At 42.1% G+C, this 27,193-nt stretch overlaps 1 protein-coding gene across 2 annotated transcripts in view; it reads left to right on the top strand.

Moving 5' to 3' along the window:
- The window catches only part of LOC106584299 (phospholipid-transporting ATPase IF), a 62,191-nt gene that overhangs the window by 9,802 nt on the left and 25,196 nt on the right, over positions 1–27,193 (top strand). For both annotated transcript variants that reach the window (XM_082968003.1, XM_082968002.1), the window contains exons 2-18: positions 12,319–12,435; positions 12,569–12,658; positions 13,041–13,121; positions 13,476–13,583; positions 15,365–15,493; positions 16,813–16,916; positions 18,325–18,372; positions 18,497–18,561; positions 18,692–18,773; positions 18,907–19,057; positions 22,607–22,804; positions 23,012–23,170; positions 23,392–23,570; positions 25,228–25,296; positions 25,403–25,476; positions 25,677–25,780; positions 26,165–26,346. In XM_082968003.1, the coding sequence (XP_082824129.1) occupies positions 12,319–12,435; positions 12,569–12,658; positions 13,041–13,121; positions 13,476–13,583; positions 15,365–15,493; positions 16,813–16,916; positions 18,325–18,372; positions 18,497–18,561; positions 18,692–18,773; positions 18,907–19,057; positions 22,607–22,804; positions 23,012–23,170; positions 23,392–23,570; positions 25,228–25,296; positions 25,403–25,476; positions 25,677–25,780; positions 26,165–26,346 (1,940 nt within the window). The remainder of the gene's footprint in view (positions 1–12,318; positions 12,436–12,568; positions 12,659–13,040; positions 13,122–13,475; positions 13,584–15,364; positions 15,494–16,812; positions 16,917–18,324; positions 18,373–18,496; positions 18,562–18,691; positions 18,774–18,906; positions 19,058–22,606; positions 22,805–23,011; positions 23,171–23,391; positions 23,571–25,227; positions 25,297–25,402; positions 25,477–25,676; positions 25,781–26,164; positions 26,347–27,193) is intronic.

A 27,193-nucleotide genomic window follows, 5' to 3' on the forward strand; every position in this document is an offset into this window, starting at 1 on the left:
CCTCAACATAACCAAGACTAAGGAGATTATTGTGGACTACAGGAAAAGGAGGACCGAGCATGCCCCCATTCTCATCAACGGGGCTGTAGTGGAGCAGGTTGAGAGCTTCAAGTTCCTTGGTGTCCACATCAACAACAAACTAGAATGGTCCAAACACACCAAGACAGTCGTGAAGAGGGCACGACAAAGCCTATTCCCCCTCAGGAAACTAAAAAGATTTGGCATGGGCCCTCAGATCCTCAAAAGGTTCTACAGCTGCAACATTGAGAGCATTCTGACTGGTTGCATCCCTTCCTGGTACGGCAATTGCTCGGCCTCCGACCGCAAGGCACTACGGAGGGTAGTGCGTACGGCCCAGTACATCACTGGGGCTAAGCTGCCTGCCATCCAGGACCTCTATACCAGGCGGTGTCAGAGGAAGGCCCTAAAAATTGTCAAAGACCCCAGCCACCCCAGTCATAGACTGTTCTCTCTTCAAACTCATGGCAAGCGGTACCGGAGCGCCAAGTTTAGGACAAAAAGGCTTCTCAGCAGTTTTTACCCCCAAGCCATAAGACTCCTGAACAGGTAATCAAATGGCTACCCGGACTATTTGCATTGTGTGCCCACCCCCCCAACCCCTCTCTTACGCTGCTGCTACTCTCTGTTTATCATATATGCATAGTCACTTTAACTATATATTCATGTACATGCTAGCTCAGTTGGCCTAACCAACCAGTGCCTGTATATAGCCTCGCTACTGTTATAGCCTCGCTACTGTTATAGCCTCGCTACTGTATATAGCCTCGCTACTGTTATTTTTCACTGTCTTTCTACTGTTTTTCTTATTTCTTTACTTACCTATTGTTCACCTAATACCTTTTTTTTGCACTGTTGGTTAGAGCGTGTAAGTAAGCATTTCACTGTAAGGTCTACACTTCTTGTATTCGGTGAACGTGACAAACTTTGTTGAGGATCATGACTAGACAGCAGTCTTGACATAGATTTTCAAGCAGACTTAAGTCAGAACTGCAACTTGGCCACTCAGGAACATTCACTGTCTTCTTGGCAAGCAACTCCAGTGTAGATTTGGCCTTGTGTTGTAGTTTATTGTTCTGCATATTTGTGGATTCCTCTTCCAATCTTTGGTGTAAATCAGACTGAAGGTTTTCCTCTAGGATTTTGCCTGTGCTTAGCTCTGTTCTGTTTCTTTTTATCCTGAAAAACTCCAGTATTTGCTGATGTCAAGCATATCCATACTGTACCATGATGCAGCCACCAGAATTGAAAATATGGAGGCAGTTACTCAGTAATGTGTTGGCTTTGCATTTAGGCTAAAAAGGGTATTCCTTTGTGGGTTTTTTTCAGTAATACTTTAGTGCCTTGAGAATTTTTTTTCTTTAGTGCCTTTAGAATTTTTTTTCAGTAGATTTGTATTTCTTTTCACTATGTCATTTAGGTCAATATTGTGGAGTCACTAGAATGTTGTTGATCCATCCTTAGTTTTCTCCAGTCAGATTCATTGAACTCTATAGCTTTTTTAACCCCCAAGAGTCGATTGATGCACCAAATCTAAGTAACATAATAAAAAAATCCCCAGCCAAATCTGTCAGTTTAAGCTAGAGATGTTTTTTTGCATCCACCGATGTTGCACTTCTGCATCTGGGGTGAAAAGGTGGCAGAGCTAGAGCAGTGTTTGTTGGACGTTTTCGTGAGAAGACCGGTCTAACGTTCGAATGGTTTGACCTACAAACTATTATGACCACTATGGAAAGGGGACACTCCGTTTTGCTCGGGACTCATCTGAAGGTAATTTTTTTTTTTTTTTTTTATATATGAAGGTAGTTTTGTGCCTACCCCAAAAGGAGTTAAATATGTAAAAAAAAAAAAAATATATATACATACATACATACATACACACATACATACATACATACATACTGCTAAAAAAAATAAAGGGAACACTTAAACAACACATCCTAGATCTGAATGAAAGAAATAATCTTATTAAATACTTTTTTCTTTACATAGTTGAATGTGCTGACAACAAAATCACACAAAAATAATCAATGGAAATCCAATTTATCAACCCATGGAGGTCTGGATTTGGAGTCACACTCAAAATTAAAGTGGAAAACCACACTACAGGCTGATCCAACTTTGATGTAATGTCCTTAAAACAAGTCAACATGAGGCTCAGTAGTGTGTGTGGCATCCACGTGCCTGTATGACCTCCCTACAACGCCTGGGCATGCTCCTGATGAGGTGGCGGATGGTCTCCTGAGGGATCTCCTCCCAGACCTGGACTAAAGCATCCGCCAACTCCTGGACAGTCTGTGGTGCAACGTGGCGTTGGTGGATGGAGCGAGACATGATGTCCCAGATGTGCTCAATTGGATTCAGGTCTGGGGAACGGGCGGGCCAGTCCATAGCATCAATGCCTTCCTCTTGCAGGAACTGCTGACACACTCCAGCCACATGAGATCTAGCATTGTCTTGCATTAGGAGGAACCCAGGGCCAACCGCACCAGCATATGGTCTCACAAGGGGTCTGAGGATCTCATCTCGGTACCTAATGGCAGTCAGGCTACCTCTGGCGAGCACATGGAGGGCTGTGCGGCCCCCCAAAGAAATGCCACCCCACACCATGACTGACCCACCGCCAAACCGGTCATGCTGGAGGATGTTGCAGGCAGCAGAACGTTCTCCACGGCGTCTCCAGACTCTGTCACGTCTGTCACATGTGCTCAGTGTGAACCTGCTTTCATCTGTGAAGAGCACAGGGCGCCAGTGGCGAATTTGACAATCTTGGTGTTCTCTGGCAAATGCCAAACATCCTGCACGGTGTTGGGCTGTAAGCACAACCCCCACCTGTGGATGTCGGGCCCTCATACCACCCTCATGGAGTCTGTTTCTGACCGTTTGAGCAGACACATGCACATTTGTGGCCTGCTGGAGGTCATTTTGCAGGGCTCTGGCAGTGCCTCTCCTGCTCCTCCTTGCACAAAGGCGGAGGTAGCGGTCCTGCTACTGGGTTGTTGCCCTCCTACGGCCTCCCACGTCTCCTGATGTACTGGCCTGTCTCTTGGTAGCGCCTCCATGTTCTGGACACTACGCTGACAGACACAGCAAACCTTCTTGCCACAGCTCGCATTGATGTGCCATCCTGGATGAGCTGCACTACCTGAGCCACTTGTCTGGGTTGTAGACTCCGTCTCATGCTACCACTAGAGTGAAAGCACCGCCAGCATTCAAAAGTGACCAAAACATCAGCCAGGAAGCATAGGAACTGAGAAGTGGTCTGTGGTCCCCACCTGCAGAACCACTCCTTTATTGGGGGTGTCTTGCTAATTGCCTATAATTTCCACCTGTTGTCTATTCCATTTACACAACAGCATGTTAAATTTATTGTCAATCGGTGTTGCTTCCTAAGTGGACAGTTTGATTTCACAGAAGTGTGATTGACTTGCAGTTACATTGTGTTGTTTAAGTGTTCCCTTAATTTTTTGGAGCAGTGTATATATATACACACACACAGAGCTCTATTTATAGGTATGTGTTTGGGTAAAATGAACATTTTTGTTTTATTCTATAAACTACTGACAATATTTCTCCCAAATTCCAAATAAAAATATTGTCATTTAGAGCATTTATTGCAGAAAATGACAACTGGTCAAAATAGCGAAAAAGATGCAGTGTTGTCAGACCTCGAATAATTCATATTAATTTTTAAACAACATAATAGTAATTTTTTAACTTAGGAAGAGTTGAAATCAATATCAGAAATCAATATTTGGTGATTTTTCCATCACCGCTTTCATGCGTCTTGGCATGCTCTCCACCAGTCTTACACATTTATGTTGGGTGACTTTATGCCACTCCTGGCGCAAAAATTCAAGCAGCTCGGCTTTGTTTGATTGCTTGTGAGCATCCATCTTCCTCTTGATCACATTCCAGAGGTTTTCAGTGTGGTTCAGGTCTGGAGATTTTGGCTGACCATGACAGGGTCTTTATCTGGTGGTCCTCCATCCACACCTTGATTGACCTGGCAGTGTGGCATGGAGCATTGTCCTGCTGGAAAAACGAATCCTCAGAGTTGGGGAACATTGTCAGAGCAGAAGGAAACAAGTTTTCTTCCAGGACAACATTGTACGTGGCTTGATTCATGCGTCCTTCACAAAGACAAATCTGCCTGATTCCAGCCTTGCTGAATCAGGAATCATCACCGATCCTCCACCAAATTTCATCACCGAAGTACCCCCAGATCATCATCGATTCTCCACCAAATTTCACAGTGGGTGCAAGACACTGTGACTTGTAGGCCTCTCCAGGTCTCGCACCCACTGAAATTTGGTGGAGGATCGATGATGATCTGGGGGTACTTCGGCAAGCCTGGAATCGAGCATATTTGTCTTTGTGAAGGACACATGAATGGAAGAAACTGATAATTTTGCAGTGGTCTCTTAATTTTTTTCCAGAGCTGTATTTCCTGAGCTTTTTAAAAAAAATTATAGGGAAAACACTTCAAAACCGTGATTTAATTTTTTTTTTTTTAATGTATTGTTGCCATTTATGAATGTTATTCAATGGGTCTCTCTGGGCTATAGTAGTAAAGGCCAAATGTATTTATTTTTATACCTAAAGGGGTCCTAAAATACTAAATCAAATAGTACCGTAAATTCCGGACTATAAGCCGCAACTTTTTTCCCAGGCTTTGAACCTCGCGGCTTAAACAATGACGCGGCTAATACATGGATTTTTCCCGCTTTAAATTTTTTTTCCAAAAAAAAACACATTCTGTGACGTTCTCAGTTTTTTTGGCGGCATGAAGCTTTCATTAGACCAATGAAATTGCCGAACGGGTTAAGGTCAAACAACTTTTTAGTTTACTGTTTAGATTAAATCGAGTGCTCTCAAACTTCCCATCATTCTGATTACGGTAGTCATTTTGTCACCCTCATCATGGCAAAGACACGGAGAAATGCATATGATGCAGCTTTCAAGTTGAAGGCGATTTGATCTGGCTGTTGGAAAAGGAAATAGAGCTGCTGCACGGGAGCTTGGTCTTAATGAGTCGATGATAAGACATTGTAAATGTTGTATTTTTTGGTACAAGCCGTGTTTCGTTAAAGCCTGTGTAAAGTTCATTTGTTTCAATGTACCGGTAGGCACCTGCGGCTTATAGACATGTGCGGCTTATTTATGTTCAAAATAATAATTTGTTTTAAATTCAGTGGGTGCGGCTTATATTCAGGTGCGCTTAATAGTCTGGAAATTACGGTATTTGAAGACCATTATTCCTCCTCTACCAAACTTTACATTTGGCACTATGCATTCAGGCAAGTAGCGTTCTCCTGGAATCCATCAAACCCAGATTAGTCCATTGGACTGCTAGATGGTGAAGTGTGATTCATCACTCCAGAGAACTCGTTTCCACTGCTCCCGAGTCCAATGGCGGTGAGCTTTACACCACTCGAGCTGACACTTGGTTTTGCTGGTGACCTTAGGCTCGTGTGCAGCTGCTCGGCCATGGAAACCCATTTCTTGAAGCTCCCAACGAACAGTTATTGTGCTGACGTTGCTTCCAGAGGCAGTTTGGAATTTGGTAGTGAGTGTTGCAACCGAGGGCAGATGATTCTTATGCGCTCGGCGGTCCTGTTCTGTGAGCTTGTGTGGCCTACCACTTCGCGGCAGAGCCGTTGTTGCTCCTCTACGTTTCCACTTCACAATAACAGCACTTACAGTTGAGCGGAGCAACTCTAGCAAGGCATAAATGTGATGAACTGACTTGTTGGAAAGGTGGCATCTTATGATGGAAGACACTGAGGTCTTCTGTAAAGCCATTCTACTGCCGATGTTTGTTTGTCTATGGAAATTGCATGACTGTGTGCTTGAATGTAAGCAACAGGTGTGTCTGAAATGGCCATATCCACTCATTTTAAGGGGTGTCTACATACTTTTGTATACAGTGCATTCGGAAAGTATTCAGACCCCTTCCCTTTTTTCCACATTTTGTTACGTTACAGCATTATTCTAAAATGGATTAAATACAATTTCAAATCCTCAATCTACACACAATACCCCATAATGACTCAGCGAAAACAGGTTTTTAGATTATTTTTTTGCATATTTATAAAAGATTAACAGATACCTTATTTACATAAGTATTCATACCCTTTGCTATGAGACTCGAAATTGATGTTTCCATTAATCATCCTTGATGTTTCTACATCTTGATTTAGAGTCCACCTGTGATAAATTCAATTGATTGGACATAATTTGGAAAGGCGCACACCTGTCTATATCAGGTCCCACAGTTGACAGTGCAAGTCAGAGCAAAAGCCAAGCCATGAGGTTGAAGGAATTGTCCGTAGAGTGCCGAGACAGGATTGTGTCGAGGCACAGATCTGGGAAGGGTACCAAAACATTTCTGCAGCATTGAAGGTCCCCAAGAACACAGTGGCCTCCATCATTCTTAAATGGAAGAAGTTTGGAACCACTAAGACTCTTCCTAGAGCTGGCTGCCCGGCCAAACTGAGCAATTGGGGGAGAAGGGCCTTGGTCAGGCACCCGATGGTCACTCTGACAGAGCTCCAGAGTTCCTCTGTGGAGATGGTTATCCTTCTGGAAGGTTCTACTATCTCTGCAGCACTCCACCAATCAGGATTTTTTTTGGTAGTGGCCAGATGAAAGCCGCTCCTCAGAAGGCAGATGAAAGCTTGCTTGGAGTTTGCCAAAAGGCACTTAAAGGACTCTCAGACCATGAGAAACAAGATTTTCTGGTCTGATGAAATCAATATTGAACTCTATGGCCTGAATGCCAAGCGTCACGTCTGGGAGGAAACTTGGCACCATTCCTACGGTGAAGCATGTTGGTGCATCATGCTGTGGGGATGTTTTTCAGCTGCTGGGACTGGGTGGCTAGTCAGGGTCAAAGGAAAGATGAACGACGCAAAGTACAGACAGAACCTTGATGAAAACCTGCTCCAGAGCACTCGGGACCTCAGTCGGGGGCGACGGTTCACCTTCCAACAGGACAGAAACCCTAAGCGCACAGCCAAGACAATGCAGGAGTGGCTTCAGGACAAGTCTCAATGTCCTTGAATGGCCGAGCCAGAGCCTGGACTTGAACCCGATCTTACATCTCTGGCGAGACCTGAAAATAGCTGTGCAACAACGCTCCCCATCCAACCTGACAGAGCCTGAGAGGATCTGCAGAGAAGAAGGGGAGAGAAGAAGGGGAGAAACTCTCCAAATACAGGTGTGCTAAGCTTCTATCTTACCCAAGAAGACTCAAGCCTGTAATCGCTGCCAAATGTGCATTAACAAAGTACTGAGTAAAGGGTTTGAATACTTATGTAAATGTGATATTTCCGTTTTTTTGTATTATGCATTTGCAAAAATTATGGGGTAATGTGTGTAGCTTGAGGGAGGGGGAAAAAAAGCAATGTAATCGTGGTCCCGTGTGGCTCAGTTGGTAGAGCATGGTGTTTGCAACGCCAGGGTTGTGGGTTTGATTCCCACGGGGGACCAGTACGGGGAAAAAAATTAATAAATGTATGACATGTATGCATTCACTACTGTAAGTCGCTCTGGATAAGAGCGTCTGCTAAAATGTAAATGTAATCCATTTTAGAATGAGGCTGTAACGTAATAAAATGTGGAAAAGTCAAGGGGTCTGCATACTTTCCGAATGCACTTAATATACAGTAAATTATATCAAATCCAGACAGGAACTATTATTTTAGCAGTTGACCTAAATCATACCTTCAATAAGATTGACAGACTTAGTATTAAAAAAGGCACATTTAGAGAGAGTCCGAATGAAAAATGTAATCTCTACAAATAATTTACAGGACACCTGGATTACTATTTCCAACTACAAAATACTATTATTTTTTTCTTAAAGTAAGAAAAGCTATTCAAGAATTAACTACATTTTTATTTCCTAAAATGGATGTAACAATTTATTGGATTAAAATGCATGCTTTATTACGGTATCATTCTTAATTACAGCAATAGAAAATACACTTAGTGACAGAATTTGGAGAAGGAACAGAACCAAAATGTATTTTGGACCGAGAAAAGCCGACCCCTGGTGAATATCTTGCAGCTTTCACAAAACAAATACACACTAAGCCAGTTATAATTTTAAAAGATACAAATGCGGTAATTAGAACCAACGCAATTAATAACAATTGTAAAAGCGTTATGAAAAATGTATGTAAATCAGAATTAAACAGAAGGACGGATCCTCTAGCCTTCTTAGACTCAACAACCCTGAAGCAATTATCAGTGGACAAAGAATCACTAAAAACCAAGATCACCCCCCCCCCCCAAAAAAAGATATTATATACTGTTAAAACATTCACACGGAGAAAAGCACCAGGAATGGATGGCTTTCCGATTAGAATTCTATTCAGCATTTTAGAACAAAATTGCGCCCCTATTTACACAAAACAACATCAAGCAGTTTTATTTCAGTTATATTAAAACCAGTCCCCTGCTGATTTATAGACCTACATTTTAATAAATTGTGACAAAATAATAAAAAAGCTTAAGCAATAAAATGGCTAAAGTCTTACCAGACTTGATACATATCAAACAGGGTTTATTAAAACTCGACACTTACAAACAAATACAAGAGCATGTTTCAGTTTAATACAATACGCAAAGAAACTGGATATAGATCAATGTCTGTTGATGCCGAAAATTATTTTGACCGTCTTGAATTAACTTTTTTTTAAATTCTGAACTTTGGAAGCATTCTACTTTCCAGTGGAAATAATACATTTTATAGAAATTATTACAAATGTCCTAAAGCAAAAACATACACAAATAATGTATTCTGATGAAATTGCTTTAGAAAGGGGCACAATACAGGGGTGTGCCCTCTCCCCCTTCCTATTTGCACTGGCCAATGAACCGGTTGCAGAAAGAATTAGACAGGACCCAAACGTAACAGGTATTGGTAAACATGAATATAAACTAAACTTATTTGCAGATGATCTCCTGATTTATACCTGACCAATATGCCCCCTTTGCTAAAAATATTTTCTGAATACACTAAAATCTTATCTTTAAAAAAAAAAAACATTTTTATTTAACTAGGCAAGTCATTTAAGAACAAAGGAGGGGAGGGGTTCTGAAAGACACTCATGGGGGGTGTCCACTGAACGTTGACGAGCAACAAGTGGGACTTAAGACACCATGAGCGCCCACAAACTTTTCCCAAGAACAGGCAAACAAAAGAAAAAACCCACACCAAACTTAGACAGGAAGCAAAGCAAAAAGTGGAGCACAGAAATACCAGTGAAGACTTTCTTTAAAAAAAGTATGATCTGTCATAACAGATTTTATGGGCATATATAATTAAAAATAAAGTTTCACATCTACCTAATCTGTGGGTGGATTTAACCTTCCAGACTTGGAATTGTATCAACTTGCTACCCAAGGCTTTTACATGGGACATATAGTTAAATGCACTAAAGAGGAACAATGGGTACATATTGAAGAATGCATGCTCATCCCCAGAATATTTGTACGTGTCTATTTTCAAAGGATAAAGCTAAGAACATTAACAACTTCATAGTTAAACGCTAACAATATGGAAGAAAATTAAATCTATTCTACAAGAATCAATATCGCTCCCTAAAAACACAACTCTATGGAACAATCCTTGGATATATTTTCAGAATTCACAGATAAATTGGTCCACATGGAAAAGTAAAGACATAGAAAACCGTAAATTACTTGGTAACAGGAAATAAATGTATTTCCATGACACAATTAAAAATAAATTTTGGATTGACAAATGTAGATATAAAATACATATACATAGTACATGCAACTTAAGCTACATATCATAAGCATCCTTAAGGGAGTGTTATTTATGTCAGAAAATGCTTTTCATATGATGGGTAAGAATGTGGAAATCTTCCATTAACACAATGGAAAAAGCTAATGATTTATTATGTACATATTGAAATAGCATGGGCAACCAAAGGAAAAACAAATTAGTACAATTTAAGGCCATGTGGTAAAATATATTGCAGGCACTAGGGATGGGGGTGTGAGCATGCAGGTCTGGGCAGATGAGACGTAGTCAGTGTTTGTGTTAATCTGTAAATTGATGTTCTTGTTTGTATCAGGGGTAAAAAAAAATGAAACATCTATAAAACATTTATAAATTAAATGTTCACCTTTAATTACTACAACAAAGATGGCCGCCGGTCCACCCACGTTGAATGTCAACTTTATATGGCCATGTCTATTCTATTATCTATATTTATATGATTTCAATAGGTTTCCTCTAGGGGATTGACAGTATATTTAAAAACAACAGGTATTCCCATTCAAGTCAACATTCTCTGATGTGTAGACCTCCATCTTTTTGGTACCATTTTGAAATTCGTTATTTGTATTTTGCTTCCATTTTAGTACATTTATTAGCCAAAACATGACACCCACCCTGTATTCAAGAGCATGTTGTGTCTCAACCGATGGCGGGCATAACCCAAAAACCTTAATGTAAAATGGGCAAATATGTATGGAAGGTTTCATTCAAATCGAAAGGGGTGCTGTCAAAAAGTGATTGAATTCAAATGGATTTACCCTGTTTGATTTACTACTGCTCCTCATTCATTATCCCCTCTATGTAGCTGGGCTCTGGGGTTTCCCTCAAGATATCATGGGAGTTGTAGGCTTTGTTAGAGCATGAAATAACTTAACAGTTATTTGGGGTATGAGGGGCACAACAGACCAGGTGACAAAATCAATTTTGTTCAAGTAAATAGTAGTTTGTCAAAGGTAGTAGGCCGACTCTAACAATAGAACATAATTATCTCAGAACAAGGAGTTACCGTATGCAGATGTCTATCAATGAATTAACTGTGTTGATTAGTCACTCATTCCCTGGCCCAGACAGCCATATTGACACTGATACTGGTTACACAAGAATTTCCAGAAACTCTGTCAACATGCCTGCCTGGCGAAAATACAACTGTAGTCTTTGTAACATTGTCGGCTCCTCCCCTCTGACATTCCCTGCTGCAGCACATTCTGTACACATAGCTTATGATTCAAACTAGTGACCACAGATGGAGATGTTTGATCACCAAGGAGGACTAAGACTGTGCTTTTAAATGTGCTTGGGGCTTAGCAGCACAGGCAGATCATTAGATGAGAGATTTTGCCTGGGTGCAATGAACATGGCCAAGATGGGGAGTGCGGTGTGTGAGAGTGTTGTGCAAACACAAAAGCCCATTGAGGAGGGTGAGCTGGGACAGTAATTGAATGCATGTGCTGATGTCTGGCATCGGTGACATGGCCCACTCATTCTCAATACTCATGAGAAATGGACACACACACACTGTCTTCATTATTATTCCCCATCATGTGACCCAGATTAATTTACTCTTTTGAAAATTGCGTACAGAAATGTAATTTTAAGATACAGCTAGCCTATAGCATTTTAGGATTAAAATTGTAGGATTTTTTTTTTCAGTTCCCTGCAATAAGGAAGTTATTGACCAGCCCATGAGAGAAGTGTCATTGACTTGAATAGGCTCATATCAATTCAAATTGTATTTTTCACATGCTTTGTAAGCAACAGGTGTAGACTAACAGTGAACTCCTTTTCCAACAGTATGCGTGTGTGTCAGTATGCGTGTGTGTGTTGGGATGTAAGTGCATGGGTAGAGTCCAGTGTGTGTGCAAGAGTTAGTGCAAAAAAGGGTGAATGCAGGTAGTTATTTGATTGCTAAATAGCTAGTCTTCTTTAGTTGTCTTAGAAGCTGTTCAGGGTCCTGTTGGTTCCCGACTTGGCGCACAGGTACCGCTTGCAGTGCGGTAGCATGGCTTGGGTGGCTGGAGTCTTTGACCATTTTTGGGCCTTCCTCTGACACCGCTTGGTGTAGAGGTCTTGGATGGCAGGGAGCTCGGCCCGAGTGATGTACTGGTCCGTACTCACCACCCTCTGTAGCGCCTTGTGGTTGGGTGCCTTGCAGTTGGTGCAGCCAGTCGAGACGCTCTCAATGGTGCAGCTGTAGAATTATGCTAATTCGGTCAAAGATATTTTGTTCAGTACAATGCCTGATCACTGGCTACAGACTATAATCAGGATATAATCTAGCCTGTGTGTTTCTGACAGATAATCAGAGTGCAAAGTAGTGTTTGCATTCAACATGTCTTAAATATAGACTTACAGACACAGTGCTCTTCAAAAATGGGCTGTCATTTTTCTGACCAGGCAGTCTCTAGGTAAAAGTTGTCCATATTGGTTCTGAGTAAGTTGTATAAGTTTGACCTGTTGCTTACCCTCTCTTCTCTTTCCTCCAGGGCTTTGACCCTCCCCATCAAAGTGATACCAGAACGGTTTACATTGCAAACCGCTTCCCTCGACATGGCCATTATGTCCCTCAGCGGTTTGCAGACAACAGAATCATATCATCCAAGGTAAGGCAGAGGTGTTGAATCCCTAGCTTTTGTGTCAAAAGTGTCAACAAATGTTCAAGTTACTCAACCACTTTCTTTCAGTGTCAAACAACTCACACTCTGACGTTCCTGTTCTCCCCTCCCCCCTCTTTAGTACACCGTTTGGAATTTTGTTCCCAAGAATCTGTTTGAACAGTTCAGAAGAATAGCCAATTTTTATTTTCTCATCATATTCCTGGTCCAGGTAAGGGCTTTCCTCAGCACCCAGTCGACTATGTTTCTCATTGTTGCTGGCCTGTGTGACGTAACTCAGTTCTATTCAGTGCGCAGTAACCAACAATTGCTGTGTGCTCTTGAGCATACTGTGGCTGGAGGTCCCAAGCAGCTAACCTTCAGTATGTATCAGGCTACACAGAGACCACACGGTTTCTTCAGATATTCTGAAGCTTTCTATGGCCACTACTGTGTCCAATTCTACATTTGTTCATTCGTTATACTTACTCATGATGCATTTTCTGCGATAGATGGCATCAGCTTATGAATGGCCAGAGTGTTTTCAGGTTATATGAGGAAACCACATTATTGCCAGCTGTTGTTTCCTTTGACATAATCTCTTTATTTTCCAGCTAATGATAGATACCCCCACTTCCCCTGTCACCAGCGGACTTCCTCTGTTCTTTGTCATCACAGTAACTGCCATCAAACAGGTGAGAGTATTAACATGTTTAATTCCTCTTTTTTTGTAAAACATCAACTGTATATTCAGCAAATTAAATATGACTGCTTATCATATATACTTTGTCTAGATGTCAGAATGTCTAGATCAGGGCTGCCCAACCCTCTTCCTGGAGATCTACTGTCCTGTAGGTTTTCAGCCCAACCCTAATATAGCGTATTAGATTCAGCTAGTTAAGGTCTTGTTGAGCAGCTATTATATGTAGAATCAGGCGTGTTAAATTAGGGTTGGACTGAACCCACAGGACAGTAGATCTCCAGGAAGAGGGTTGGGCAGCCCTAGTCTAATCTCATCCCTTCTTTCCTTCCCTCCCCCCACCACTCAGGGCTATGAGGACTGGCTGAGGCACAAGGCAGACAACGAGGTGAACGGGGCGCCTGTGTTTGTGGTTCGCAGTGGCAGCCTTGTGCAGACTCGCTCAAAGAACATACGAGTGAGTCACCTCACTGTCATAATGAGTCCTGCCTTGTACAGCACACCGTCCTAACACTTAGCAAACCTTACACCCACACACAGATGTCACACAAATGGTTATATTTCATATAACTCCCACTTTTGGCTGGTGCTTTGTACCACTGTGTTAAAGATTTGTCAGTAAACCAATTGACCAGGCCAGGAATGTGAAAACAAGGTACCCCCCCCACAGACAAGTCTCAGTTGCTACATTATTTGCCTAAATGTTGGTTATCTACTCACCAGGTAGTTATTGAATAAGAGGATTTGTTCCCAATTAACAAATGTTAGGCAAATGTTAGCCAACTATATGCATCGGTCCCCGATTTCAAATGTTTAAGATGCAAGTGCATCGGTCCGCGGATCCCAAAATCAGGATGCGTCCAAAATGCGTCCTCTCCTCTTCATTGTCGAATTGCATGTAACTGTGTTGACAGTAATTGATCTACAAGTCATTTTGCGTGACGAACAACCCCAGGCATTATCAGCAGCCTAGTCAAACTGCTCACTGTGCCCAGCTTTGCGCGCTTACCAACGCAAGGTACACCTGATATTAGGCTTTATTAATTGAGTGACAACCTTTGTAATTTTCTAGTTTATTGTTATCTGTGCATTGTTGAGAATTGTGTTTTATCGGAATAAAAGTAAGCTACCGGAGACATATCTCATCTGGCTATACTGTACCTGCTGAACGGGGCTTAAAATAGATTTTATTTTGATTGTTCAGGTTCACCATCAGCAAATAGTTTTGGTAGTTTTGCTTTAAACAATCAATGTATATGGTCATTTTTAGATATACAGGGTGAAGTTGATCATTTCACAACGAGGACACCAATCTCTTTTGCGAGGCACACTGCATGGCCGAAGCGAGAGGAGAAGATCACTCCATTAAAAACGTCCAAACTTCAAGACCATTCGATTTTGAGAGAGGGGGTGTAATCCAAAGTTGTGCTATATATTCATTGGCAGTACCATAGCTATTTTGTAAACAATAAATATTGACACATTACTAGCTAAAACACTTAATGTGCAAAAAGGCCAAGTTAATTCGTGGGTGACGGTGATTTCAGCGCCAAACTGTGGGTACAAAGGCTATATTGCCCCCTGTAATCTGATAGTGGTAGTGGGGTGGTAGATGCCTAGTCTCCCTTCAGCTCCAGTGCCTACATAGTGCATGCACCATAGACATGCATCATTTACACACACAGTTAGAGAAGTCGGCTCAGACAGATCCAGCTCATGAGCTCCATCAGCAGCAGATTTTAATTTAGAATGGAAAATGAATGTGTTTTGCAACAAATGTTAGTGTATGGCATCGATTCGTTCTCTAATCAAACCGAATCGCACTGAATTGTTTCAAACTAAAACGTATTGTTCCTGTATCGTATCGGAGCCCATGTATCTAGATGCATATCGAATCGTCTTGAAAGGGAAAGATTAGCACTAATCTTTCGTTTATTTTGATAATCCATTTTGAAGGTAAAATAAATCATACATTAAACTGCCAGAAGATTCCAGAAGTGTATTCAAGGGCTGTTTTAGTTTATTGTTTTAACAGTTCTGCAGCTGGAATGTATCAGTTTTCACATGGGAAAAACTGTACTATTTTTTTTTTTTTTAAACAGTGCATGGTGGCATTCACTAATGAACTACACTGTCCTTGTCTTCAGAAAATATTGGATTCTGAGGTCGTGGATATCATGGGGGAGTTTTGCTTCTCATTCATCTGTTGTGACGTGTCTTTCTGTGCTGTCTGCTCAGGTGGGGGATATAGTCCGGGTGGCCAAAGATGAGACATTCCCAGTGGACTTGGTCCTCTTATCATCGGACCGAGCCGAGGGGACTTGTCACATCACCACAACCAGCCTGGACGGAGAGACTAATCTGAAGGTTGGGCTTTTAATCTTCTTTCCCCGCTCTCGCTTTCGTTCTCTCTGAGCCCTAAAAGGATTAGCTTTCCCCTCTCATAGAGGGAGGACAAACTGCTCTTTTCATGGCCCGTCTCCATCCTTTCATTTCCCTGAACTAGTACTTATGCATTCTATCGAGATATCGTGTTTTTGCCAGAGGCAATATCTAATTATCTGCTTCTAATCAAAATGCTTCTGTCATATAACTTATTTATACTTTTTTTTTTCTTTTAATAAATTGGTCATATCATTAAAAGTATCTGGGAGCCCACTCTGGAAATTTGACATTTGAAGAGTATATTGCCACAAACAGAAGATTTTTTTGACAACTGCAATATATTCTTTCTTGTGCAATCTCAGGAGTACAGCCTCTGACATCTTTCTGTGCCAGCTACTTGTCTTTTATGGCTGTTTGTGTTGCAGTAATGACATTAGAATCCAATGGGGGATGGACTAGCTTTCTCACTGAGGGGGTTAGAGCAACAAAAGGTTGCACATGGGTAAAGGCGTCAGCATGCTTCTGTTCGCCTGGCGCCTAGTCGAACTCTGCTAAGCGAACGAGTGTGCTCGCATACTCCCTTAAAAGACCTTCGCTTAAAAACAAAAAAAGCGTAAATAATACTGTTTGTCCATCTTGAGATGCCGTAGCCAGTCCCTGCCACAAAATAGTCTATATTAATCTTAGATAACTCAAGAAAACTAATTGATTTTGATATTTTTGCAGAGTCATGCAATTTTACATCTAACACAATATGTTTTGGTGCAGTATTTCTCAAGTGCAAAAATTTGCATGAGAATGATTCAATAAAACACTTCATTGAAGAATCCCTACTGTTGACTAATCACCAACGAAGTGCCATAGACCTCGGCTACCGACTTTGGCTTGCCTCCATTAAAATGTTTGTGTGCACCAACAACCGAAAATGTCACAAAATGTCATCATAATATATGCACAAACTGTTTCAGCTGGAAAGCATGCGGACAGACTCCTTTAGCCTCCAGATTGGATTTTGCCCCTCAAGCAGTCATAGTGGTTCAGTTCAATTATAAATGGAAACCCAACAAGCCTCGTGGCCTTCAACCTGTCAAACAGTAGACAGAGGCTGGAGCTGTGGAACTGTTGCAATTTGTACGGCACTATTAAGCTACCTTCATTGGTAAATCATTACAATGTACTAGGCTATTTCTTTGTCGTCTAGGCTCACTGTCACATTGTAAATGTTTTTATTTATATTCTATAAAAATGATAACTTTGTCCCTTTCCATGAACATATCCCTACTCTCTCTTTGGTCTTGTAGACTCATTACTCTGTGCCAGAGACATTGGTGTCTCAGTCGGTATCCAGGCTAGAGGCCCTACATGCTGTGGTGGAGTGTCAGCAGCCAGATGCAGATCTTTATAGGTACAGTATTGTCACAGCTACAGTCCAGAACAGAAGACCTTACTCTTACTGGCCAGTCAGAACGCTGAGCTGTCCTTTCACTGTCCTCATAACTCCGTGTTACTCACAATTTTTTGTAAGGGGGCCACTTTGAGTTGAGACAATCATTCAGAGGGCTGCACAGATCTTTAATTTGTTGTACTTTTTCTTCCAATATGATCAATTATAAATTGAGAGCAAATTCAGAGCAATAGAGCACATGCAATTGATTTGATGCTCAGCGCATCACAAATGTATACATGGACACATCAAATAGGCTACATCACATGTATAAGACCCATATCAAGGGTTACCTCAGTAGTTGGATGAGCGAAAATGTCCCTTCTGCTCCTTGAATGAATTCATTCTAAATGTATAGTCTGTTGTTGCTATCCTTGTTAGGCGATCCAGGTGTGCATTGGTCAGTCTAAGGCCAAAAAACATCTTTGACAATCTCCGCGTCTGTGAAGGCCTTCTTGTTTCTCACGAGAATCTCATATGTTGCATCTGCCGTTTTCTCTGCAACAGTGCTAGATCTGTCCATCGTTTGTTGTTTTCCTTTGAGCTGTCCTTTGAGTTGCGCTATTTTGTTATTTCTGAGGTTGCTTTGTGGCGGAAATGTTTTGTCAAAGTGGGCATGGTGTGACTGGAAATGTCGCTCTAAATTTGCTCGTTTAAAACAATTGACTGCCTTCTGGCAAATAACGCAAAACTAGTCCCAGCATGCAGTACAAAAAAATACTTGTCTGTCCATTTCTCTTGGAAATTTCTGTGTTCTTGAATCGACCGTATCCTTTTCTTAGGCACCGGAGCTACGTTAGCTAGCTGCATTACCCCGCCGCCATCTTCCTGATTTTCCTGGTTCTCCAGTGGTTGTTCGTTCATTGCTGTCACGTTGTTCTCCAGCTTTTCCCCCTCATTTTCATTGTCAATAGATTTACGTTTCTTCTTTGCAATAAATCGATCCATATCAACCAGACTGCAAAATTAGCTAGTAGCAAACTGATATGTGTCGGTCGCTGTAGCTGAGCAGTTGCATTCTATATCGGCAAAAGTTATATTTCGGCCTTTCTGTTCAACAGCTGCGCTATACTGCCATCTATCTACCATCCAGGGAACAATAGATATATTCAGTTTAGTGATTCAGGACTGCATTAAACACATTGAATTGAAATTGTATGTATCATTGTTATGTATTATGAATGGAACAAAAGAAAATCACCGCGAGCGGGCCGCGCAATGGGGCCCACTACCATAACTGAAAAGGACCACTTATTATTTTTCACATTTCTACTGGCCGGAATGGAGGTACTTTTAGGGATTGTGGGTGTTGCAGTTTCACTGCTACTCTGTAACTCTTCCCACTCAGAAGAAATGCCTCTACTTTCAGGTTTGTTGGGCGAATAACGGTAACGCAACAAGAAGAAGAGATTGTAAGGTGAGATTGCAAAATTCGCCATTTCTAGTTGATTGGATTTTTATCTGGGTTGCATGGATTGAATAGCACATTATTTCCATTTGCTGGTGAAAGAAAAGTTATTATGTTGTATCTGCTTCATTAGACCCCTTGGACCTGAAAACCTGCTGCTTCGAGGAGCAAGATTGAAAAATACCAAAGAAATTTTTGGTAAGTGGCTTCTTGCTCTCACTGTTGTCGTCATATTGTTTTCTGTCCTCAATTATCTTCTTTTGTCCCTAGTTGCCCAGTTGGTTGTTGTCTATGCAAGGTTCAGTAAAGTTCCACTCTTGATTTGCAGGTGTGGCAGTTTACACTGGGATGGAGTCCAAGATGGCCCTGAACTACAAGTGCAAATCCCAGAAGCGCTCTGCTGTGGAGAAGTGAGCATTAGGATATTCTGCACCTCTACAGCAACACTGAACACTTCTTTTGAGTTTCTTCTTCTCAGATTTCAGGTTCAGCTTTACAGTAAGTATATCAGAGAGTGTGTATCTTTTGGTGTTTTTCTCTCAGGTCCATGAACACCTTTCTGCTCATCTACCTGGGCATCCTGCTGTTTGAGGCCATCCTCAGCACCATCCTGAAGTACGCCTGGCAGGCTGAGAACAAGTGGGACGAGCCCTTCTACAACCAGCAGACAGAGCAGGAGAGAAACAGCAGCCAGGTCAGTCACTGTCTGAGACACTTTATTCACACTGGTAAATCACTCTCTGAAACTGATGATCTTTAATTTCATAGGATTCTTGGATACGTATTCTTTATTTGCAAATAGTTTGTTGTTTTTGTGGATAATGCAGTGAATGAGTGAAGGTGGGAAAATGTTTTCACTTGGGCGGTGACGGTCATGGATCTTTGTATGATGGTAATTGGCCAGCCAAATGACAATGGTCACTGTCATAACCATTTGAATAGCTAAAATAATAATTTAAGACACACATTTTCTCCTCCTCTCCTGACTGCATGTGCCGCTGTAGAAATAAAATTAATAGAATGGGTGTCTCCATTCAAGTCAATGATGGCATAATGGGGGGGACCGGCGGCCATTGCGATGAGCAATGCAGGTAGAGGTAATTTGCTTATAAATCAACTTCTGTTAGGCTAAATCGGAGGACTGCGGTATCAGGTTACATATCCATACCTTGATGCACCAGAAAATGAGTTGGAGTTTCCCTGAACACTAGGTGTGTGTGTGTGTGTGTGTGTGTGTGTGTGTGTGTGTGTGTGTGTGTGTGTGTGTGTGTGTGTGTGTGTGTGTGTGTGTGTGAGTGTGTGTGTGTGTGTGTGTGTGCAGTTGAAGTCAGAAGTTAACATACACCTTAGCCAAATGAATTTAAACTCAGTTTTCACATTTAATCCTAGCAAAAATTCCCTGTCTTAGGTCAGTTAGGATGACCACTTTATTTTAAGAATGTGAAATGTCAGAATAATAGTAGAGTGAATTTATTTATTTATTTTTAATTTTTTCAGATTTTATTTCTTTCATCACATTCCCGGTGGGTCAGAAGTTTACAATACACTCAATTAGTATTTGGTAACATTGCCGTTACATTGTTTAACTTACGTCAAACGTTTCGGGTAGCCTTCTACAAGCTTCCCACAATAAGTTTGGTGAATTTTGGCCCATTCCTCCTGACAGAGCTGGTGTAACTGAGTCAGGTTCGTAGGCCTCCTTGCTCGCACACACTTTTTCAGTTCTGCCCACAACCTTTCTATGGGTTTGAGGTCAGGGCTTTGTGATGGCCACTCCAATACTTTGTTGTCCTTAAGCCATTTTTCCACAACTTTGGAAGTATGCTTGGGGTCATTGTCCATTTGGAAGACCCATTTGCAACCAAGCTTTAACTTCCTGACTGATGTCTTGAGATGTTGCTTCAATATATCCACATATTTTTCCAACCTCATGAAGCCATCTATTTTGTGAAGTGCACCAGTCCCTCCTGCAGCAAAGCACCCCCACAACATGACGCTGCCACCCCCGTGCTTCACGGTTGGGATGGTGTTCTTCGGCTTGCAAGCATCCCCCTTTTTCCTCTAAACATAACGATGGTCATTATTGCCAAACAGTTCTATTTTTGTTTCATTAGACCAGAGGACATTTCTCCTCCAAAAAGTATTATCTTTGTCACCATGTGCAGTTGCAAACCGCAGTCTGGCTTTTTTATGGCGGTTTTGGAGCAGTGGCTTCTTCCTTGCTGAGCGGCCTTTCAGGTTATGTCGATATAGGACTCATTTTTACTGTGGATATAGATATCTTTGTACCTGTTTCCTCCAGCATCTTCACAAGGTCCTTTGCTGTTGTTCTGGGATTGATTTGCACTTTTCGCACCAAAGTACATTCATTTCTAGGAGACAGAACGCGTCTCCTTCCTGAGCGGTATGACTGCTGCGTGGTCCCATGGTGTTTATACTCGCGTACTATTGTTTGTACAGATGAATGTGGTACCTTCTAGCGTTTGGAAATTGCTCTCAAGGATGAACCAGACTTGTGGAGGTCTACAATTTTTTTTCTGAGGTCTTGGCTGATTTCTTTTGATTTTCCCATGATGTTAAGCAAAGAGGCACTGAGTTTGAAGGTAGGCATTGAAATACATCCACGGGTACACCTCCAATTGACTCAAATAATGTCAATTAGCCTATCAGAAGCTTCCAAAGCCATGACATACTTTTCTGGAATTTTCCAAGCTGTTTAAAGGCACAGTCAACTTAATGTATGTAAACTTCTGACCCACTGGAATTGTGATACAGTGAATTAATCTGTCTGTAAACAATTGTTGGAAGAATTACTTGTGTCATGCACAAAGTAATGTCCTAACCGACTTGCCAAAACTACAGTTTGTTAACAAGATATTTGTGGAGTGGTTGAAAAACCCGTTTGAATGACTACAACCTAAGTGTATGTAAACTTCCGACTTCAAGTGTGTGTGTGTGCGTGCGTGCGTGCACTACCGTTCAAAAGTTTGGTGTCACTTAGAAATGTCCTCTGTTTTTGAAAGAAAAGCACATTTTTTGGCCATTAAAATAACATCAAATTGATCAGACATACAGTGTAGACATTGTTTATGTTGTAAATGACTATTGTAGCAGGAAACGGCGGATTCTTTTTAAAATGAAATATCTACATAGGCGTACAGAGGCCCATTATCAGTTCCGATGGCATGTTGTGTTAGCTAATCCAAGTGTATCATTTTAAAAGGGTAATTGATCATTAGAAAACCCATTTGCAATTATGTTAGCACTGCTGTAAACTGTGGTTCTGATAAAAGAAGCAATAAAACTAGCCTTCTTTAGACTAGTTGAGTATCTGGATTATCAGCATTTGTGGGTTCGATTACAGGCTCAAAATGGTTAGAAAGATCTTTCTTCTGAAACTCGACAGCCAATTCTTGTTCTGAGAAATGAAGGCTATTCCATGCGAGAAATTGCCAAGAAACTGAAGATCTCATACAACGCTGTGTACTACTCCCTTCACAGAACAGCGCAAACTGGCTCTAACCAGAATAGAAAGAGGAGTGGGAGGCCCCGGTGCACAACTGAGCAAGAGGACAAGTACATTAGTGTCTAGTTTGAGAAACAGACGACTCACAAGTCCTCAACTGGCAGCTTCATGAAATAGTACCCGCAAAACACCAGTCTCAAGGTCAATAGTGAAGAGGCAACTCCGGGTTGCTGGCCGCCTTGCTCAGTTGTGCACCGGGGGCTCCCATTCTTTCTATTCTGGTTAGAGCCAGTTTGCGCTGCTCTGTTTATTTTAAAATGTATATCCCATATCTGCGCAAATACTCTCTCTGTTACAACTCCTGCTCGCAGACACACATGGGCTCTGGTATTTGCTACAATTTTCCTTACTCACTTTTCTCATCAAACTTTTCTAATCACACAAAACACACAGGCACCCCATCTTCCAACACACCCGCACTGCCCCCACATATACACCCATGCATACCCACGTACTGTGCCTTCTATGTCCTCTCTTTGAAGTATTTTTATTTCTGCCTTGTTGATTCCTGCCTAATTTCGGGCTTTGAGTACTTTTGTGTTCCAGTTCCTTGTATTTGGGGATTATTTATTTTATGAATTGACTTTTATCTATTTATAAATACTATAAATAAAAAATAGAATACAAATTATTTTACATCAGTCTTAACTTCAATAAAATACACTATACTATTATTTCCCTCTTTTTATTATTTTCCACCCACTTCCTTGTTGACAGATCCTGAAGTTCATCTCTGATTTCCTGGCATTTCTGGTCCTGTACAACTTTATCATCCCCATCTCACTCTACGTCACTGTGGAGATGCAGAAATTCCTGGGCTCGTTTTTCATTGGCTGGGACTTGGACCTCTATCATGAGGAGAGCGACCAGATGGCTCAGGTCAACACGTCTGACCTCAACGAGGAGCTGGGACAGGTCTGGACATAAAGCACTTCACTACTGTTTATGGCGCCCCATGCTCAACGTCATCGCAGAGTTGTGTGTTATGATCAGCCGTGTGTGTGTGTGTGTGTGTGTGTGTGTGTGTGTGTGTGTGTGTGTGTGTGTGTGTGTGTGTGTGTGTGTGTGTGTGTGTGTGTGTGTGTGTGTGTGTGTGTGTGTGTGTGTGTGTGTGTGTTCTAGGTGGAATACGTGTTTACGGATAAAACCGGCACCCTGACGGAGAATGAGATGCTGTTCCGTGAATGTTCAATCAATGGTATCAAATACCAGGAAATCAATGGAAAGCTTATACACGAGGGGATGACGGATGACTCGCCTGACGGATCTGTGCCTCCTCTAGTAAACACCATATCGCCCACAATACATGCAATACATTATTTATACATGTTTTGTCTGTGCATTCATTAAATATACATGGTTAGGTCTGTATTTCCAATCATGTGTTAAACAATTATTAATTGACTGTCCTCATGGATTTGGACCCTCGCAATGGTTTGATGACTCTAAGTACTTTTCTCATGTCTCTCTCTCTCGCTCTCCGTCTGTCTGCCACCTCTCAGAGTCGGGAGGAGTTGCTGTTCCTGAAGGCAGTATCGCTGTGTCACACAGTGCAGATCAGCTACGAGCAGCCAGGCGACGGCCCGGGGAACCCCTTCTCCCACGCTAATGGCTTCTCCTCCCAGATGGAGTACTATGCCTCCTCGCCGGATGAGAAAGCACTGGTGGAAGCCACTAAAAGGTACCCAGGAGGATAGCTGTCATGTTTCGCTGTTCAACCCATTTGTACTGTTGTTGGTAAATCGTGTGTGTGAGTGTGTGTATGTATGTATGTATGTATGTATATAAGACCACTTCTCAGTTCCTATGCTTCCTGGCTGATGTTTGGTCACTTTTGAATGCTGGCGGTGCTTTCACTCTAGTGGTAGCATGAGACGGAGTCTACAACCCACACAAGTGGCCCACGTAGTGCAGCTCATCCAGGATGGCACATCAATGCGAGCTGTGGCAAGAAGGTTTGCTGTGTCTGTCAGCGTAGTGTCCAGAGCATGGAGGCGCTACCAGGAGACAGGCCAGTACATCAGGAGATGTGGAGGAGGCCGTAGGAGGCCAACAACCCAGCAGCAGGACCGCTACCTCTGCCTTTGTGCAAGGAAGAGCAGGAGAAGCACTGCCAAAGCCCTGCAAAATGACCTCCAGCAGGCCACAAATGTGCATGTGTCTGCTCAAACGGTCAGAAACAGACTCCATGAGGGTGGTATGAGGGCCCGACGTCCACAGGTGGGGGTTGTGCTTACAGCCCAACACCGTGCAGGACGTTTGGCATTTGCCAGAGAACACCAAGATTGGCAAATTCGCCACTGGCGCCCTGTGCTCTTCACAGATGAAAGCAGGTTCACACTGAGCACGTGACAGAGTCTGGAGACGCCGTGGAGAACGTTCTGCTGCCTGCAACATCCTCCAGCATGACCGGTTTGGCGGTGTGTCAGTCATGGTGTGGGGTGGCATTTCTTTGGGGGGCCGCACAGCCCTCCATGTGCTCGCCAGAGGTAGCCTGACTGCCATTAGGTACCGAGATGAGATCCTCAGACCCCTTGTGAGACCATATGCTGGTGCGGTTGGCCCTGGTTTCCTCCTAATGCAAGACAATGCTAGACCTCATGTGGCTGGAGTGTGTCAGCAGTTCCTGCAAGAGGAAGGCATTGATGCTATGGACTGGCCCGCCCGTTCCCCAGACCTGAATCCAATTGAGCACATCTGGGACATCATGTCTCGCTCCATCCACCAACACCACGTTGCACCACAGACTGTCCAGGAGTTGGCGGATGCTTTTGTCCAGGTCTGGGAGGAGATCCCTCAGGAGACCATCCGCCACCTCATCAGGAGCATGCCCAGGCATTGTAGAGAGGTCATACAGGCACGTGGAGGCCACACACACTACTGAGCCTCATTTTGACTTGTTTTAAGGACATTACATCAAAGTTGGATCAGCCTGTAGTGTGGTTTTCCACTTTAATTTTGAGTGTGACTCCAAATCCAGACCTCCATGGGTTGATAAATTGGATTTCCATTGATTATTTTTGTGTGATTTTGTTGTCAGCACGTTCAACTATGTAAAGAAAAAAGTATTTCTTTCATTCAGATCTAGGATGTGTTGTTTAAGTGTTCCCTTTATTTTTTTGAGCAGTATGACATGACCAATGCTGGTCACACAGGTCTTTATGGACATACAAGCACTCAGACAAATTAACATTTATTGAGTCAAATAGTTTGAGGTTCACCACATTCCAGACCACAGTCTGCATATTACAGTTATAGTCATGGGTTATGTATGGGCGACAGTCTGCATGTTACAGTATTTATGGTCAGCAATGTCACATGAAACAATTTAATTGCAGGATGGGGGTAACCTTTATTGGTAGCCATGGAGAAGTTATGGAAATAAAAACATTTGGAACGTCAGAAAAGTAAGTATAATTTTCTATGGTTAAAAAGGCAGACATTTAATGTCGATGATGAACCTGTACTATGCATAGAAAGTGATGTAAAACCTATTATTCCCTTGTCCCACAGGTATAAACTACTCCATGTACTAGAGTTTGATGCAACCCGAAGGAGAATGAGTGTCATATTACAGACACCCTCAGGTACAGTGATTTCTCTCCATATTATACAAATGGCTCATTCATAAACATTGTATTAGGATATCATTACATTATGTAACCCACCTTTGATTTGGTCCTGCAACAATGTTCAGTTCATTTCCCTAACTGTTACTGCTACCCTGTATTTCATATCTGGCCCATACTCACTATAACAATGCAATATATTTTATCTATTGCTGTAGGGGGGAAAGTACTATTTACAAAGGGAGCTGAGTCCGCCATTCTTCCCTTTACTAAAAGTGGAGAAATTGACAAAACAAGAGTACATGTAGATGAATTTGCCTTGGTGAGTATACCACATCACATCATATTAGACAAGGCACTATTTCCAGCCCTTATGTACAGCAGATTTTTGCTACGCTGAATGACATCTTTTATTGTATGTGCTGAAGAGCACCAGTGCAGCTGGGTCGCCTCCTGTCTTTTTTTCCATGCGAGGGCTCTCGTGGCCGATTTGACTCTTTTTGTATTTACATTTTTTTAGTATTTTTATTTTTTTACAGCAGTGTAAATATTACTTGTGGTCCTTTCCCCCAGAAAATCAATAAATCCTGCAACTTAACAGACAATTTATCCAGACATCAGGATCTACAGAGATTTGTTTTTGTGTTTATTTGATATAAAGCCAGTCCCTGTCAGCTACTCGTTTCTCTGTCTTCCCCTTCTTCAGAAGGGCTTGCGGACGTTGGTGGTGGCCTGCAGACACTTCAATGTGGAGGAGTATGAGGAGGTGGACCGGCGGCTTCACGAGGCCCGCGCGGCCCTGCAGCAGAGAGAGGAGAGGCTGGCTGAGGTCTTCAGCTTCATAGAAAAGGACCTGGAGCTGTTGGGCGCGACCGGGGTGGAAGACAAGTATGTCAACAACACTGTTTGGTGTCTGTCTGGTCAAGGGATAGCTCATTATGAACACCAAGCAATGATATCCGAAAGGTGTCTGAATACTTTCCGAAGGCACTGTATACACTGTACTTCACGACCTGGAAGACTAATCACTGAACTCATCATTTAGCTCATAATGTCACAGTATGATGGCTAGCCAGTTAACTTTTATTCTGAAGTAACTTCATATTTCCGAGCTAGTCAGATATTAGTTTAGAAAGACTTGAAATTGGCATGGGCGTTAACTAGCTGGCAAGCTAACAGCTAGCTGCTTTTCAAAAGTTGATAACTGGTTAATTTGACGGCCCCCTCCAATTTTTTTGGGGACCAAACCATTTCTCAATGTTTATCAACATTACTGTAGCTCGCAAATTAATTTGATCATGCTTTGCGATACACCTGATTTTATGCTGTTTTAGTCCAGACAATGTCGCCTTGTCACCTACAGTAGAACCTGATGAACAACAAAGTTGGTCATGCTTTTTGTCCTACCAGATCCGCGATAAGGTTCTAGCTAGTGTATCCCTCTGGTTTATCAGGTCCCATGCTCCCGTGACTGTTATGATTATTTATTTACAAGTAAATTACAATTAGCTTTTTGGTTTAGCCCCATCTGTACCTGATAGAGCAGATCTAGTCTCACGTGTGGAAGTAAGCCGTTACGCAAGAGACTCATTGTGATGGAGACTAGAGCACATCCAGAAGTTCTAACGGAATGGACACACATTTGAGTGCCCCAGGATTGGTCCATTTACTTTGCCGTTATAATTTATGCTATGAAGTCCTCCGAATTCATTGGGGCAGTTCCATCCCATAGCAA

The sequence above is a fragment of the Salmo salar genome, chromosome 23 (assembly GCF_965601325.2).
Source record: "Salmo salar chromosome 23, fSalSal1, whole genome shotgun sequence".
In the NCBI taxonomy this organism is placed as follows: Eukaryota; Metazoa; Chordata; class Actinopteri; order Salmoniformes; family Salmonidae; genus Salmo; species Salmo salar.